Below are 17,174 nucleotides of genomic sequence, written 5' to 3'. Positions count from 1 at the left end.
TCAGGAGGCTGAGGCAGGAGAATGGCGTAAACCCAGGAGGCGGAGCTTGCAGTGAGCTGAGATTCGGCCACTGCACTCCAGCCTGGGCAACAGAGTGAGACTCCGTCTCAAAAAAAAAAAAAAAAAAAAAAAAAAAAAAAAAAAAGTCAAAGATGTGTTCCTTACAAATGATAATTGAGCCTAAAGCATTATGAGAGAACCAGTACTCTGCCCCAGGTCCAATGCAGCTTACATTGTGTGAAGATAAGTAATGTATAAAAACAGCCATGATAGAATTTTTTTTTTTTTTTAATAGAGTGGGGAGGATAAGTACTATAAGAATAGTATTACGGAAGTTCAGAAAATGGCACGATTATTTATGGGTAGAAAAATGAGAAAAAGGCTGAGTTGGTCAATAATGAAAGATTATCCTAGTTGGAACACAGAAAAAGAGAAGTGGGAAGAGGGTGGATCTACTGCAGCCTGGAAAATAGTTAAACCATCCTCTGTAGAATTAAATCTACCTAATTTCCAGGGAAAACAGAGGCTAGAGCACACATCAAATGATACAAGGCCACATTCAACAAATCCAGATTGTGGTACATTCTACAAGACTCTTCAAAAAATCAATGTCAGTCGGGCACGGCAGATCACTTGAGGTCAGGAGTTTAAGACCAGCCTGACCAACATGGTAAAATCCCGTCTCCACCAAAAAATACAAAAATTAGCTGGGCATGGTGGTGCGCCTGTATTCCCCAGCTACTTGGGAGGATGAGGCAGAAGAATTGCTTGAACCCGGGAGGCAGAGGTTGCAGTGAGCTGAGATCATGCCACTGCACTCCAGCCTGGGCAACACAGTGAGACCCCATCTTAAAAAAAGAAAATGTCATAGGGACGAAGAGGAGGAGTAGTTCTGGATTTTAAAAGACTGAAGTGACAAATGCAATGTCTAAATGCTGATAAGATCTGATTGGGGGAAAAATCCCAGTTATAAAAGAATTTTTTTTTTTTTTTTTTTTTTGAGATGGAGTCTTGCTCTGTCTCCCAGGCTAGAGTGCAGTGACGCGATCTCGGCTCACTGCAAGCTCCGCCTCCCGGGTTCATGCCATTCTCCTGTCTCAGCCTCCCGAGTAACTGGGACTACAGGCATCCACCAACACGCCCAGCTAATTTTTTGTATTTTTAGTAGAGACGGGGTTTCACTGTGTTAGCCAGGATGGTCTCGATCTCCTGACCTTGTGATCCGCCCGCCTCGGCCTCCCAAAGTGCTGGGATTACAGGCGTGAGCCACCGCACCCGGCCATAAAAGACATTTTGAGGACAATTAAGGGATTTGGACTATGGACTCGATCTCAGAGGACATGAAAATATAATAGTTAATCCTTCTTAGCAGTGATAATGGTACTGTAGTTACGTAGGAGAACAGCTTTATTTTTAAGAGACTCATGTTGAAGTGTCATAATGTCTATACTTTCAAACAGTTAAGTGCAAAAAAAAGAGATATACAAAGGAATATATATCAAAAAAGATATATAAATATGACAAAATATCATTTGTTTAATATAGGTGACAGGCGTTCAAGTGTTTCTGTACTAGAGTCTTCCAACTTTTCAGTATGTTTGAAAATTGTCATTTAAAAAGTTTGGGCGGGGTGGGGTGGCTCATGCCTGTAATCCCAGCACTTTGGGAGGCCAAGGCGGGTAGATGACTTGAGATTAGGAGTTGGAGACCAGCCTGGCTGACATGGTAAAACCCCATTTCTACGAAAAATACAAAAATTAGCCGGGTGGTAGTGGCGTGCGCCTGTAATCCTAGCTCCTCAGGAGGCTAAGGTTGCAGTGAGCCGAGATCGCACCACTGCGCTCCAGTCTGGGCAACAGAGTGAGGCCCTGTCTCAAAAGAGTAAAAAAAAAAAAAAAAAAAAAAATTAAAAGTTTGTAAAAAAGAATTAGATGTAACCCTGGTAAAGATGGTCTAGCCGGGCGCGGTGGCTCAAGCCTGTAATCCCAGCACTTTGGGAGGCCGAGACGGGCGGATCACGAGGTCAGGAGATCGAGACCATCCTGGCTAACACGGTGAAACCCCGTCTCTACTAAAAATACAAAAAAACTAGCCGGGCGAGGTGGCGGGCACCTGTAGTCCCAGCTACTCCGGAGGCTGAGACAGGAGAATGGCGTAAACCCGGGAGGCGGAGCTTGCAGTGAGCTGAGATCTGGCCACTGCACTCCAGTCTGGGCCACAGAGCTAGACTCCGCCTCAAAAAAAAAAAAAAAAAGATGGTCTAATCCATCCACTCCTTTCAACAATGAAAGAAATTGAGTCGAACACAGCTAATGGAGGCCTCTTTTCATAACAAGATTAAAACCCAAGTGCTCTGAAGAATCTTAGACCAAACTCTTTCCATATGGCAGAAAATTGGGACTTAAGAGACACAGACTAATTCTGTAACAAACATACAAGTGCATGTAAAAAAAAAAGTTAAACACATTTTTTTTTTTTAAGAGTCAGGGTAGGCCAGGCACGGTGGCTCACCCCTGTAATCCCAGCACTTTGGGAGGCCAAGGCAGGCAGATCACGAGGTCAGGAGTTCCAGACCAGCCTGGCCAACATGGTGAAACCCCGTCTCTACTAAAAATACAAAAAATTAGCTGGGCGTGGTGGTGCATGCCTGTAATCCCAGCTACTCAGGAGGCTGAGGCAGGAGAATCACTTGAACCCAGGAGGCGAAAGTTGCAGTGAGCCAAGATTGCGTCATTGCACTCCAGCCTGGGCGACAGAGCAAGACTGTCTCAATTGAAAAAAAAAAAAAAAAAAGACTCCGAGTCTTGCTCTGTCACCCAGGCTGGAGTGCAATGGCACAATCACGGCTCATTGCAGCCTTGAACTCATGGGCTCAAACAGATCCTCCCACCTCAGCCTCACAAGTAGCTGGGACTACAGGCACAGCCACCACCTGCCCTAATTTTTAATTTAAATACATTTCTTATGCTTAATCTGTGATAACCCAGATTGAGTAGCTCTTATTCAAAAGTTCTGAGTATTTTAGATTTTTTTTTTTTTTGAGATGGAGTTTTGCTCTTGTTGCCCAGGCTGGAGTGCAATGACGTGACCTCGACTCTTCAACCTCTGACTCCCAGGTTCAAGAGATTCCCTTGCCTCAACCTCCCAAGTAGCTGGGACTACAGGCGCCCACCACCACGCCAGGCTAATTTTTTTGTATTTTAGTAAAAGACGGGGTTTCACCATGTTCACCAGGATGGTCTCGATCTCCTGACCTCGTGATCCGCCCACTTCGGCCTCCCAAAGTGCTGGGATTACAGGCGTGAGCCACCGCGCCCAGCCTAGAATTTTAGAGTTTTTCAGATTTGAATACTTGCAGCACACATAGTAAGTGAGTATCCCTAATCTGAAAACCTGAAATCCTCTAATTTTGGATTAGGGGTGTCCAACCTGTAGCATTAAAATTGTAACAGAATAAAAATCTGTTAGACTATAATAACCTAGTACATTAGAATTTTATATAAAATAACCTTGCAAAATGCAGCATTACATGGGAATTGTCTGTTAAAAGCACAAAAAACAAAAATTTTAAACCACTTAACTAATATCACCTATAATATAGTCTCACAACTTGGTCTGATTATGGCAATCCTGCCTTCCCAAATCTAATAACATATCTTAATAACTTCACACTTCACCTATCTCCTCTACAAGCTTCTTAGCAATCCGCCTAAATGCTACTTTTTTTTAATGCTATCTCTGTACAAGTAATTTCCTCTACATACAGAATGATGCCCTTCTCTGCCTTTTCTTCATCTAATCCTCTTTTAAGACCAACTTCTTGGGCTGGGCGAGGTAGCTCACACCTGTAATCCCAGCACTTTGGGAGGCCGAGGCAGGTGGATCACAAGGTCAGAAGATCAAGACCATCCTGGCTAACACAGTGAAACCCTGTCTCTACTAAAAATACAAAAATTAGCCAGGCGTGGTGGTGGGCACCTGTAGTCCCAGCTACTCGGGAGGCTGAGGCAGGAGACTGGCATAACCCTGGGAGGCGGAGCTTGCAATGAGCTGAGATTGCGTCACTGCACTCCAGCCTGGGCGACAGAGCTAGACTCCATTTCAAAAAACAAAAAAAAGACCAACTTCTTGTATTACTGTTTCAGTGACGGTTTCTGACCCTGCTCCCCACTCCTCCTTGAACTTATATAATATATTGATTGCTGTAGAGACTTTTTAAACTTTACCTAAGTTCTACCTAAATATATGATTCCACCAGTAGGCCATAAGGTACTTAATATCACACAGTAGGCCTTATTTATATCTCTAATTACAGCTAGGGTCAAGTGCTGGGAGTTGGAATAATGGAGACTATTTTTTAAAGTTTCAGGAAGAAGCATCTTAACTCACTTAAGAAATAAAGTGGTTGCCCTAAGTTGAAGGCATATTCATAACTAAATGAACTGAACTATTTGTTACTCCACTCCTTTGATATTGTCACACAGCCCACAAGCATGGAAACTACGAACCAATGCAAAGAAATAGTCTGACCTTGCTTATACCTAAAAGCCCACTACAATAAATGCAAAAAAAAATTAAAGGTTTTACTGTGAGGGTAAGAACTCAATCAGAAAAGCCCAATAGTCACTAATTAATTACTTAGTCAAGTTTTGAGCAAATGTAAATATAATTATGACCTCACTCTCAAATAAAATTCATTTAGAATGATTTTCACATGTAAATATTTCATTTTTCTTAGATGTCTAACTTCAACAGAAATTCCACTTCAGAAAACAGAGCAATAATGGAAACTTCTAAGTTTCACTGCAAACATGCAAAAATATGGCATCACAACACCCAATGTACACTCAGCAGTATTTAACCGCTCAGCTCAATATACGGATATATTAAAAACCAAACTCGATTCTTGCTGATGGCATGTCAAAGTAGCTGATGCAAGACAAATACATGCTGATTATTCCTGGCCAACACACATGCATCTTTAAGTACATATGAATTAGTAAAGTCTCATCCTATGGTCCTTGAACTACCAGTGACTCAAGAAAAAGCTTGCTGGCAGCCTAGTTCTGCCAGATAAGCAGAAGCGGAAAGATGCGAGGGATGAGGAGGGGCATGAGGAGAATCAGGTGCAGTGGCCCCCCAAATGAAGATAATCACTCAGGTGGTCTGCAGTAAGGAAAAAATGAGAATCATTAAATAGGCAAATTGATCATGTCCAGTTAATTTGATCATGTTGCTTAAACTAAATAAACCTGATGTTTTCCTGCAACAAGGTAAGAATGTGTTTTGGTCAAAAGCCACAAGAGATAAATGCATCAATGTAAAGGCAAAATTTTGTTTCTAGTGATTTAATACTCAATAATCATTCCCATTAGAGGACTCACCTGGGTAAATTAGTACTAACAAGGTACTGCCACAGCTTTGCATATACAGTAAGAAAATCAGGCAGATTTAAAAATAAAACCTATCTATTAAAATCTATCCAAAGAAGAGGCATTATAGACTAGGGCTATCAAAAGTCAGAAGAATAAAAATTGCTATCATGTCTAATGGATTAAAGTTTCTGTCCATAAAATGCAGCACTAATAACTGATTCCTAAATAAATTTAAATTAGAGATGAAAAAAATCTTCACATAATGTCCACTGCAAGATTCTTCTTTAAAAATGCCTTCTGGCTGGGCACGGTGGCTCACGCCTGTAATCCCAGCACTTTGGGAGGCCGAGGCGGGCGGATCACCTGAGGTTAGGAATTCGAGACCAGCCTGGCCAACATGGTAAAACCCCATCTCTACCAAAAATACAAAAATTAGCCAGGTATGGTGGCGGGCGCCTGTAATCCCAGCTATTTCAGAGGCTGAGGCAGGAGAATCGCTTGAACCTGGGAGGCAGAGGTTGCAGTGAGCCAAGATCCTGCCACTGCACTCCAGCCTGGGCAACAGACTCCCTCTCAAAAACAAAACAAAACAAAAAAAACTTCCAACATAAATTCCAATCCTTTATTGATAGAAAATTGAATATGGAGTGGGACTAGCCCAATGGAAGGTAGACGATCAGGGAGCAGCTACAATGGCCCATGTCAGTTTTTAATGTAAACACTAGTGCTAAAACTTTTCCCAAAGAGCATTCAGCTCTCCCCATGTCCAATATTTTCCAACTGTAGCTTCCTTGACCTATATATTAAGTTCCCATACCTGACAGACCTGTTTACCCAGAGTACCACTGTATTTTCAACCTGTGTCTTCTTGCTGCCCATTTTCCTTTTGGTCCCCTCCCCACAACTCCACTTATCCTAGTAAAATTTGCTGCCTTCTGCTTCCTATCAAGTAAATACTCTAAAAGTCTCTTGCCAAAGTGGTATGAAATTTTAGGCACCTCTCTCATAAAGCCCCGGAGTTCACCGACCCAGAAAATACGAAGGATTTTTACTTCCACTGTCACACTAGGGGTAAAAGGAGACTAAATCTTCAGTCCTCCTCAAGCTCAATTTTGCTTTACCTTTTTTTTTTTTGAGATGGAGTCTCACTGTGTCGCCAGGTTTGGAGTACAGTGGCGCAATCTCAGCTAACTGCAACCTCCACCTCCCAGGTTCAAGTGATTATCCTGCCTCAGCCTCCTGAGTAGGTAGGACTATAGGCATGTGCAACCACGCCTAGCTAATTTTTGTATTTTTAGTAGAGACAAGGTTTCACTATGTTGGCCAGGATGGTCTTGATCTCCTGACCTCATGATCTGCCAACCTCAGCCTCCCAAAGTGCTGGGATTACAGGTGTCAGCCACCGCACCTGGCTGTTTTACTCTTTACTATTGGCACAACTCAAAGAACAGAAGCATAAGAAAATTCAATAAACCAGTTTGATGATGTGTAGAATATAATGGACACTGAAAATGCATAAGAAAGAAGTACACACGACATTCTTGGTGAAGAAAGTCTTACAGAGAATGTGTTTGTCCTGAACCACACCAACCTCAAAAGGGCTACTGGTATATTCTGGAATTGCATACCCAAGAAATCTACCTTGTTTTAGGATATGAGTAACAAACTACAGTTAGAATTTTTGCAAACATCATGTATTAGTCCGTTCTCATGCTACTATAAAGAACTGCCTGAGAATGGGTAATTTATAAAGGAAAGAGGTTTAATTGACTCACAGTTCCGCAGGGCTGGGGAGGCCTCAGGAAACTTACAATCACAGTAGAAGGGGCAGCAAACACGTCCTTGTTCACATGGCAGGAGGAAGAAGTGCCCAGCGAAACGGGGAAAAGCCCCTTAAAAAACCAGATCTTGTGAGAACTCACTCACTATCTCAAGAACAGCATGGAGGTAACCACCCCCATGATTCAATTACCTCCCACCGGGTCTCTCCTATGACACGTGGAGATTATGAAAACTACAATTCAGGATGAGATTTGGGTGGGAACACAGTCAAACTATATCACACCACGGCTAGAACCAAGTTACTGAACCAAATTATTTTCTGAAATTACAAGAATGATCTGTTCTAAATGCAACCAGATTAGTTTTACAAGCAGAGACCTGCTTCCCTACTTCCCAATTCAACAAAATTCAGTATACTAAATACCTACTTACTATGTGTCAGGCCTGATTAGAGGTGATTTTCTTATTGCTTCACCCTTTATGAAACTCTTATGACTCAATTCTTAGTATTCTTCTCCTCTTTCACTTACTTATTGGCAGTCATTCACTTTTACACCTTCAGTCAACTCACCCCAGCTGATCCCAAAATCCACAATCATAGCACTAAGCATCTAGGAGTTCCCTATCTAAATTTCCGTGCCACACTAAATGGTGACTCCAATTAAATATTCTTCTGTCACCTATACCTTAACATATACTAAATGCTAAACCAGGGCTTCTCCCAGCTATCTTTCTTATTCCCCAAAATCTGCCAAGCTACCTCAATATTCCTGGTCACTCAGGTTCACAAACATCGTATTATTTTACTTCTCTTTTTCTCTTCTGTATCCCTACATCCAATAAATCACCAACTCATGCTATTTTTTTCCCTGATGGGTTCCTCGCCCTAGTCTCTTCCCACTTTAGGCAATCCTATACCAGTGCTTCTCAAACATTAATGTACATAGGAAATCACTTGAGAATCTTGTGAAAATGCAGATTCTGTAGGTCTAAGGTGGAGTTTGAGGCTCTGAACGTCTAACATGCTGCCAAGGTGATGCCAATATTGCTGATCCAGAGACAAAACTTTTTAAGCAGCAAAGTACTAAATTGTAAATTCCTTTGAGGGCAGAGATTTTTTCCCTCTGTTGTAATCCCAGTAACCAGTACATAACAGTGGTTCAACTAATATTTAGTGAATGACATTTAGCAGTCAGTACACCCCTTTCATCAGATGATAAGCTCTTCTCTTCAGGAGTCCACAGTAACATCCTACTCAATACCTGCCCAGTTTCTCCATCATTTTCTCTCACACACACTGCTCAAGCCAAAGCAGCCACTTTATCAACCATTACCCCACGCATGTATTATTTACAACCACTTCCAAGCTTTACTTCATAATCATTCTTCTATCTGGTATGTTTTTAAAAACATTATACAGGCCAAATAAAGCATGTTTGTTGACTGGATGTGACTCATGTACTATCAGTTTACAAACTGAGCTAGATAATCAACTGGGGCGAAGATCAGTCCCCCAAGACTTCTGACCCCGTACATGTGGGCCAGTTGCATTATGTTCTCTTAGGACAGATGCTTTCATTTTTAAGGTTCATTATTGGGTGCAGAGACAAAGAAAGGGAGGGAGGGAAAGAGGGAAGAAAGAGAAAGGGGGAGAGAAGGGAGGGAGGAAAGGGAGAAGACAAAAAAAGGAAACAAATGGCCGGACACAGTGGCTCACATCTGTAATTCCAGCACTTTGGGAGGCTGAGGTGGGGGATCACTTGAGGTCAGGAGTTCAAGATCAGTCTAGCCAACATAGTGAAACCCTGTCTCTACTAAACATACAAAAATTAGCCAGGCGTGGTAGTGCGCACTTGTAATCCCAGCTACTTGGGAGGCTGAGGCAGGAGAATCGCTTCAACCTGGGAGGCGGAGACTGCAGTAAGCCAAGATAATGCCACTGTACTCCAGCCTGGGTGACAGAGCAGATTCTGTCTCAAAACAAACAAACAAACAAACAAACAAAAATGGGAACAAAAAGACAAAGTACATTCATGAATTACTTTTGTCAACTTTTTTTCTTTTTTAGCTACCCTGTTAACTGAATTGTCGACTTTTATGAACCATTTCACCGCTAATAACCTTTCATCAGATCCATCAGATCAGACAGAGGAAATAAAAGTTTTCTACTTCTTGTCGAGAAAGCAAATGTTAGCTGTGAGATTTGCAAATTATTGGCTATAGCTCTATTCTATATACATCAGTGAAAGGTTACTTTATATTTAAAACTGAAACTAGAAGCACAAGCAACAGAAGAAAAAATAGATAAATCGGACATCATTAAAATTACAAACTTCAGGTGATGCACGGTGGCTCACGCCTGTAATCCCAGCATTTTGGGAGGTCAAGGAGGGAGGATCACTTAAGTCTGGGAGTTTGAGACCAGCCTCAACAACACAGGAAGACCCTGTCTCTACAAAAAATTTTAAAATTAGCTAGCTGTGGTAGTGCACACCTGTGGTCCCAGTTACTCAGGAGGCTGAACCAGGAAGATTGGCTAAGCCCAGGAGGTTAAGGCTGCAGTAGGCCATGATTACACCACTGCACTCCACCATAGGTAATAAGAGTGAGACTCTATTAAAAAACAACAACAACAAACCTTTGTACATGAAAAGACACCATCAAGAGAATGAAAAGACAACTCACAGAATGGGGGAAAATATCTGCAAATCATATACTTGATAAGGGTTCAATATCCAAGATACATAAAACTCTTACAACTCCAAAAAAAAAAAAAAAAAAGCAAAACAACTCAAAAAATGAGCAAAGAGCATAAATAAATATTTTTCCAGGGATGATGTATAAATGGACATGAAAAGAGGCGCTCAACACCACTACTCATCAGGAAAATGCAAACCAAACTACGAGATACTACTTCAGAATTGCTGTAATTTAAAAAATGGAATATAACAAGTGATGGTGAAAATACAGAGAAACTGGAACCATCATACACTGCTGGTAAGAATAAGTGGTAGAAAATAATCTAGTAGTTTCTCAAAAAGGTAAACACAGAATTACCATATGATCCATCAATTCCACTCCTATACAGCTGAAAGAACCGGAAACAGAGACTGAAAACAGATACTTGTACACCAAAGTTCAGAGCTGCATCATTCACACCAAAATGCGGAAGCAGCCCAAATGTCCATCAACAGATGAATGGATAAAAAAAAAAAAAAGTGGTATATACATGGGCAGGAGTTCGAGACCAGCCTGGGCAACATGGTGAAACCCTGTCTCTACTAAAAACACAAAAAAAACAATTAGCCAGGCGTGGTGGTGCGTGCCTGTAATCCCAGCTACTCGGAAGGCTGAGACAGGAGAATCGCTTGAACCTGGGAGGTGGAGGTTGCAGTGAGCTGCAATGGAATTGCACCATTGCATTCCAGCCTGGGTGCCAGAGCGGGCCTCTGCCTTACGGAGGGGGAAAAAAAAAAGGCGGTATATACATACAATGGAATATTATTTAGCCAAAAAAAGGATAGATGCTACCACAGGATGAACGCGGGAGACATTATGGTAATTAAACCACAAACAAAAGCAAATATTATATGATTCTACACCATATAACTTTGTGAATATAATCAATGTCACTGAATTATACATTCAAAAATGGTTGAGATGGTAATTCTGTTATATGTTTTGCCACAATTTTATTTTTATTTATTTTGAGATGGAGTCTCGCTCTGTTACCCAGGCTGGAGTGCAATGGCATGATCCTGGCTCACTGCAACCTCTGCCTCCCATGTTCAAGCAATTCTCCTGCCTTAGCCTCCTGAGTAGCTGGGATTACAGGCACTTGCCACCACGCCTGGCTAATTTTTGTATTTTCAGTAGAGATGGGGTTTCTCCATGTTGGCCAGGCTGGTCTTGAACTCCTGACCTCAAGTGATCTGCCTGCATTGGCTTCCCAATGTGGTGGGATTACAGGCGTGAGCTACTGGGCCTGGCCAATTTTGCCACAATTTTAAAAAAGTAAACTAGAGAAAAACAGAAAACTAGCATTCTTTATAGCAGCTCTGGGTTTAAGCTCTGACTGCCAGTTATAAGCTATGTGATGATGAGCAAGTTATTAAAGGTTGGCGCAAAAGTAATTGCGGTTTTTGCCATTAAAAGTAATGGCAAGGAACAAAATCATTTTTGCTCTAACCGAATAATAGCTCTAGGCTTCAATCTTTATCTGTGAAACAGAGATACTATTCACCTCATAGGGTTGTTAGGACCTGTCACATAATAAATACTGGATAAATGGTAGATGCTATTCAAAAACCATTGTTGCTCATTGAGTAGGTGTCTGTAAGGTTGCTATAAGGTATCTGAAAGAACTCCGTGATGTTCTCAAGACATTCTGGAATACAGACTAAAGGAATGAATGTCCAGCATTCAGTTATTCTCTGTAAACCTGAAAACTTGTGACCACCACGGTCAGTTCTCTTAGGACAGCACTAAACGTACAAAATAAATGACACACTCAGAAGGTGAGAAGTTACTTTGTACATTACTATACTTTCATTCAAGAGGTAAAAGAAAGAAAAGCGGCCGGGCGCGGTGGCTCAAGCCTGTAATCCCAGCACTTTGGGAGGCCGAGACGGGCGGATCACGAGGTCAGGAGATCGAGACCATCCTGGCTAACACGGTGAAACCCCGTCTCTACTAAATGCAAAAAACTAGCCGGGCGAGGTGGCGGGCGCCTGTAGTCCCAGCTACTCCGGAGGCTGAGGCAGGAGAATGGCGTAAACCCGGGAGGCGGAGCTTGCAGTGAGCTGAGATCCGGCCACTGCACTCCAGCCCGGGCGACAGAGCAAGACTCCGTCTCAAAAAAAAAAAAAAAAAAAAAAAAAAGAAAAGCTTGTTAGCTGTCTTCAATTAATACAAGTTTATTGGATTTTCTGCCCACATATTTATTTTAAAAAATCATAAAGGATTTAATTCCTTAGCAAATGCCATGGCTAAAGGCTTGTCTAGAGGTCCTAAGTGCGGACTCCAGCATCACAATGTCATTATAGTAAGACGGAGAACCAAACAGAATGTCTAAAAATGTCAAAACAGGCTGGGCAAGGTGGCTCATGCCTGTGATCCCAGCACTTTGGGAGGCCGAGGAGGGTGGATCACTTGAGGTCAGGAGTTCAAGACCAGCCCGACCAACAAGGTGAAACCCTGTCTCCACTAAAAATATGAAACTAGCCAGGCATGGTGGTGCACGCCTGTAATGCCAGCTATTTGGGAGGCTGAGGCAGAACTGCTTGAACCAGGGAGGTGGAGGTTGCAGTGAGCCAAGATCACGCCACTGCACTCCGGTCTGGGCAACAAGAGTGAAACTACATCTCAAAAAAAAAAAAAAAAAGTCAAACCAATGGGAAATTCTAGGAGCATGGAAGCTTAGAACTGTTAAATAATCTTACATAACTTCTATGACATACCTGCCTTGATTAAAAGTAGGCATTAAAAAAAAAGAAAAGCAGGCTGGGCACAGGGGCTCACACCTGTAATCCCAACACTTTGGAAAGCATAGGCAGGCAGATTAATTAAAGATCAGGAGTTCAAGACCAGCCAGGCCAACATGGTGAAACCCCGTCTCTACTAAAAATACAAAAAAAGTAGCTGGATGTGGTGGTGGGCACCTGTAATCCCAGCTACTCCTGAGGCTGAGGTAGGAGAATCTCTTGAACCTGGGAGGCAGAGGCTGCAGTGAGCGGAGACCGTGCCACTGCACTCTAGCCTGGGCAACACAGCAAGACTGCATCTGGAAAAAAAAAAAAAAAGGCAGCCTAACTACTCAAGTGGCTGAGACCAGAGGACTGCCTGTGCCCAAGTGTTCAAGGCTGCAGTAATCTATAATCATGCCACAGTACTTCAACCTGGGTGACAGAGCAAGACCCTATCTCAACAACAAAATATAAAAATAATTTTTTTTTTTATTTAAAAAAAGGCTAAGTAGCTGGAGCTCAAGAACTAAATTCTAGGCAAGGTATATGCCAGAGGAAAATACAACAATTAATTCCAAAACAACAGATAATGCAAAGCCTAGAATGTGAATTAAGCCACTTCCATATTCTACAGTCTCTTATAAAAATCTCCCAAATTCCTTCAAAGAAGTAATACATCTAATGAGGAAGCTTTTATTGATATATACATACTTACTTGCATATATAAGAGATGGATTCAGAGGGAAAAAGGAAAGTATAGTATTTCAAATGGTCAAAAGACTTTTTAAAAAATCTTTTTCTTACTAAGGCTGGCTGATATTTAGAAAGGGTCAGGCTATTCCAAAATGGTGATGTTTGCACAACCCTGTGAATGTAATTATTTTGTTTATTTTTTTAAAGACAGAGTCTCACTATGCTGCCTGGGCTGGTCTCCAACTCCTGGGCTCAAGCAATCCTCCCGCCTCAGCATCCCAAAGTGCTGGGATTACAGGCATGAGCCACCCCACCTGGTTGGTGAATGTAATTAAATCTGTCATGAAAAGTTTAAACCCGTTATAAGAAGCATGTGAAGACTCCATGTTGATACAACAATTTTCATAACCAAATACATTCAGATTAAAAGCACGAAAAAACCCACCTCTACTAAAAATTTTAAGAAAATGAGCCGGCTGTGGTGGAATGCACCTCATGGTCCCAGTTACTCAGGGGGCTGAAGTACAAGGATCACTTGTACCAGGGAGGTCAAGGCTGCAGTGAGCTGTGCTTGTGCCACTGCACTCCAGCTTGGGCGACAAAGCAAGAACCTGTCTGGAGAAACCAAACCAAGCTCCCCACAACCCCCCCCCCAAACCTAACTCACTACGACAGTATGTTTGAAAAGCTAGGGATCTGTGCCAACACCCTCAGGAAAAAGTCTTTCCCTTCCCAACAATCTACTTAATAAGCAATTTTTTTTTATATGTTAACCTGCAACACACCTGAGTTAATTTCATTAAACCACAATTAACTCTTAATTATCACGACGATAATGGAGAATAAAAGCGTCCATAATCAAATTCCAGAAATAATCCTTTAGCCCAAGAGCCTCTTCCCCGACCCCAGTTACATCAGGGCCCATGCCCTCTCTCCAAAAGAATATAAAGATGTTTGGTGGCTGATGTTCCTTTTTCTAAACTTTATGTATAGCACAGCTTATGGTCCAGAGAACTCAGTCCTCAAAGAACCTGATACTATAGCTATCTAACTGGATACCACTGGTAATAAATTACCCAAAGCTAAGATTTCACGCTTTTTAAAGCCCATATTAATAATGCCTGTCTGGTCATAAGTCACACTACCAAAAGGCTTAAATAAATTAATCCACATGCATTACGGAGAAGAGCAAAATGCTTATGACAATATTAAAATGAGTGTGAAAAAAAGTAATTAAAACCAAACACTAGCTATAACAAATACTAATATATTTCAGAACCATTAATGATCACCACAATTAGAGGAAGATTCATTTTGACCCCCAATCTGACCTTAACCCAAGGCTGTTTTAAATCTTGCCCTTTTTATCTTCCTGCTTTATTGTCACTGAGGATCTCAATGTGCCAGTAATAATGCTACGACATAAAATACACTATAAAGTAGCATTTTCATGGACTTTTTCAAGACAACTGTCACTGAGTTCTCAAGTTATTTACCCAGGATTTAGTCATACAGGATACCCATAGATTTTAATAAAGTGGCATGGCTAACCATCGTGGAAGCCAGGAAATCCATCAGTCAAAAAACTTAGGTGTACATGGTTTGTGAAGAGAGCTTAAGTGACATGGCAAGCAACTGGTCTAAATGTCAGTATGTTAAGAAAAAGTTGTAAACCCTCCCATACCCAAACAATTTAAAAATTTACAAACATGCACATTTTAAGGCAGCTAACATTAGGTCAAAAATCAAACCAACGCTATCATCTTTGCCCCAAGGCTGTTTATAAACTAAAATAATTTACAGAATGGACGTAACCAAAGGTCAAATAAAAGTAGAACTAATTTTATTATACTGCCATACTATAACTACTACTGATTGAATTAAAATACCTACCCTCAGCACGCTTTTACTATAAAGTAGATGTGCGTTCCCGTGTTAGAAAACTTTTAAAGTACTGATCTTACTGGGGTAAGTCAGAGTCCAAATGCATTTGTACTTTTATCCTACATAATTTTCCTTCTACGTAAGACAGATGGGAATTTGATTAGCCCACCCCGACAGCACACCGGCCTAACACCCCCAAGCTCTAGCAAGAAGCCACGTTTTACCCGGGAAGACCGTTTCCCCTCCCCTCCTTAATACAATGCCTGCGGCCCCTGGAGTCTCCCCTAGTCGAGCTCCTGAAACTCGCGGGTTTAAATGGCCAATTTGGAACCAACCGGGGCAGCTGTCATCTGAAACTCAGGAAAGCTGAGACCAGCCAACTCCACTGAACAAGGAAGGGTGCGGAAAGATGTGGCGGGGCCCGTCGGAGGGAACGCATCAAGCTCCCTCCCCCCGCCATCAATTCGCTTTTCCGCAACCCCGGCGCCGCCATCCTGTTCCTCAATAATTAAACGGGCTGGAGAGACAGTGAGGTGGCCAGAAGGGCAGCTTCGGGTCCGACTTCCCCGAGCTGAGCGGACCGGTCGGCGAGGCCGAGGGCTACGTCCCCGGCGCTCAGAGGACTTTTCTTCGCAGCTGGGGCGGGAAGTGGCGATCCCCGCGGCCGGCAGGGCAGCCGGAAGCGGAGCGCGGGGAATGACGTGGAAGAGGGGATGACAAAGGGGCGCGGGGGCCCGGCGCGGCCCGCGGGGGTCGGGACAGGTGGCCGGGCCTGGCCGGGAACAATGGGGGGCCGAGGCTGCCCCCTGGCGCTCACCTACCTCCGGTGCCCTCCGAGTTCTCGTTGAGGCTGCCCGAGGAGTCGTGCTGGGCGCCCACACACCCGCCCATGGGGGCCCCCGGCGCCTCGTCCGCCACCTCCGGACGCTCGTCCGGGCCGCCGCCGCCGCCGCAGCCTCCTCCGGCGCCACCGCCGAGCTCCGGACAGGCGCGCCGCTCCGCTTGCCCGCCGCGGCCCAGCCTCCGCCCCCCTCGCCGCTCCACCCACCGCCTTGGCTCGGCCCCTTCCTCCGCGCCCACTTCTACCTCAGCCCCCGGGCCGCCCGCTCCGCAGGCCTGGCCCGCGCGCAGCCCTCGCCTTCGGCTCAGCCCCGCCAGGCCAGGGCTGGCCCATCCCGGGCGGGCCGCAGCGCCCGCCTCGCCCCCTCACAGCCCCGCACACCCGTGTCCAGGCGAGCCCCGCGCCGGCGCCTCCCGTCCGCCAGGACCCATCGGCCCCCGCCCCGCGGCGCCGCCCTCCGCACCCACGGCCTGGGCTCGGCCCGGCCCGCCCGGAATCGCCGGGGAAGGGCGGGGCCACCGGAGGCCGCGCTCTGATTGGCTGAGGGCGGGGCTGCGAGAGGAGAGGGGCGAGGGTGAGGCGGGGGAGGGGACTCAGGGGGCTCGGTTGGGGAGGACTGGCGGCGAGGGGAGGAGGAGAGAGGGAGGACGGGAAGAAGAAAGGAGAGAAGGGAGGGAAAGCAGGAAAAGCCGAACAAAAGTGACAAAAGAGGAGTGGGAAGGGGCGAAATCGAGTTCCTGGCTCCTCGGCCGTCGGCTTCTTCTTGCTGGTAGAAGCGGGTAGCACGGGGGAACCGAGAAGTAGTCGTGGAAGACTCGCAGGCGGGGACGGGGCGGTTTCCCAAATAACGGGGGCTCGGGGAAGGGTGTCCTGGCCGAACGTTGAGGTCCCAGCACTTTTTGGATTTGTATGGCGCTCTGTGGGTTGGTACCCCGAATCTGGGCTTCCTCTTGTCTGCCTACCCGTGTCTTCCCTAAAATCATGGGACCCCATTATTAGGGGTGGAGGCAGTAGTTGTGGCAAACCGAACTGAGATTAGAGGCGAGGCGTCCTGATGGAACGCCTGGAAAGAAGAGATAAACGCTGACCTTAGTTCAGGGGGCGTGGGTTTCTTTCATTTTCAGGGGATTACTG

At 44.2% G+C, this 17,174-nt stretch overlaps 1 protein-coding gene across 1 annotated transcript in view; it reads right to left on the bottom strand.

The window, feature by feature from the left end:
• UBTD2 (ubiquitin domain containing 2) overlaps positions 1 to 16,504 on the bottom strand; it is a 75,481-nt gene extending 58,977 nt beyond the window's left edge. Inside the window, exon 1 of the mRNA XM_010373318.2 lies at positions 16,021 to 16,504. Within this exon, the coding sequence (XP_010371620.1) occupies positions 16,021 to 16,090 (70 nt within the window). The 5' untranslated portion in view covers positions 16,091 to 16,504. The remainder of the gene's footprint in view (positions 1 to 16,020) is intronic.
• Between the last annotated feature and the right edge of the window lie 670 nt (positions 16,505 to 17,174).

The sequence above is a fragment of the Rhinopithecus roxellana genome, chromosome 3, assembly GCF_007565055.1.
Source record: "Rhinopithecus roxellana isolate Shanxi Qingling chromosome 3, ASM756505v1, whole genome shotgun sequence".
Taxonomy (NCBI): domain Eukaryota; kingdom Metazoa; phylum Chordata; class Mammalia; order Primates; family Cercopithecidae; genus Rhinopithecus; species Rhinopithecus roxellana.
The sequence above is the reverse complement of the archived record's forward strand: the minus strand, read 5'-3'. Positions and strand labels throughout refer to the sequence as shown.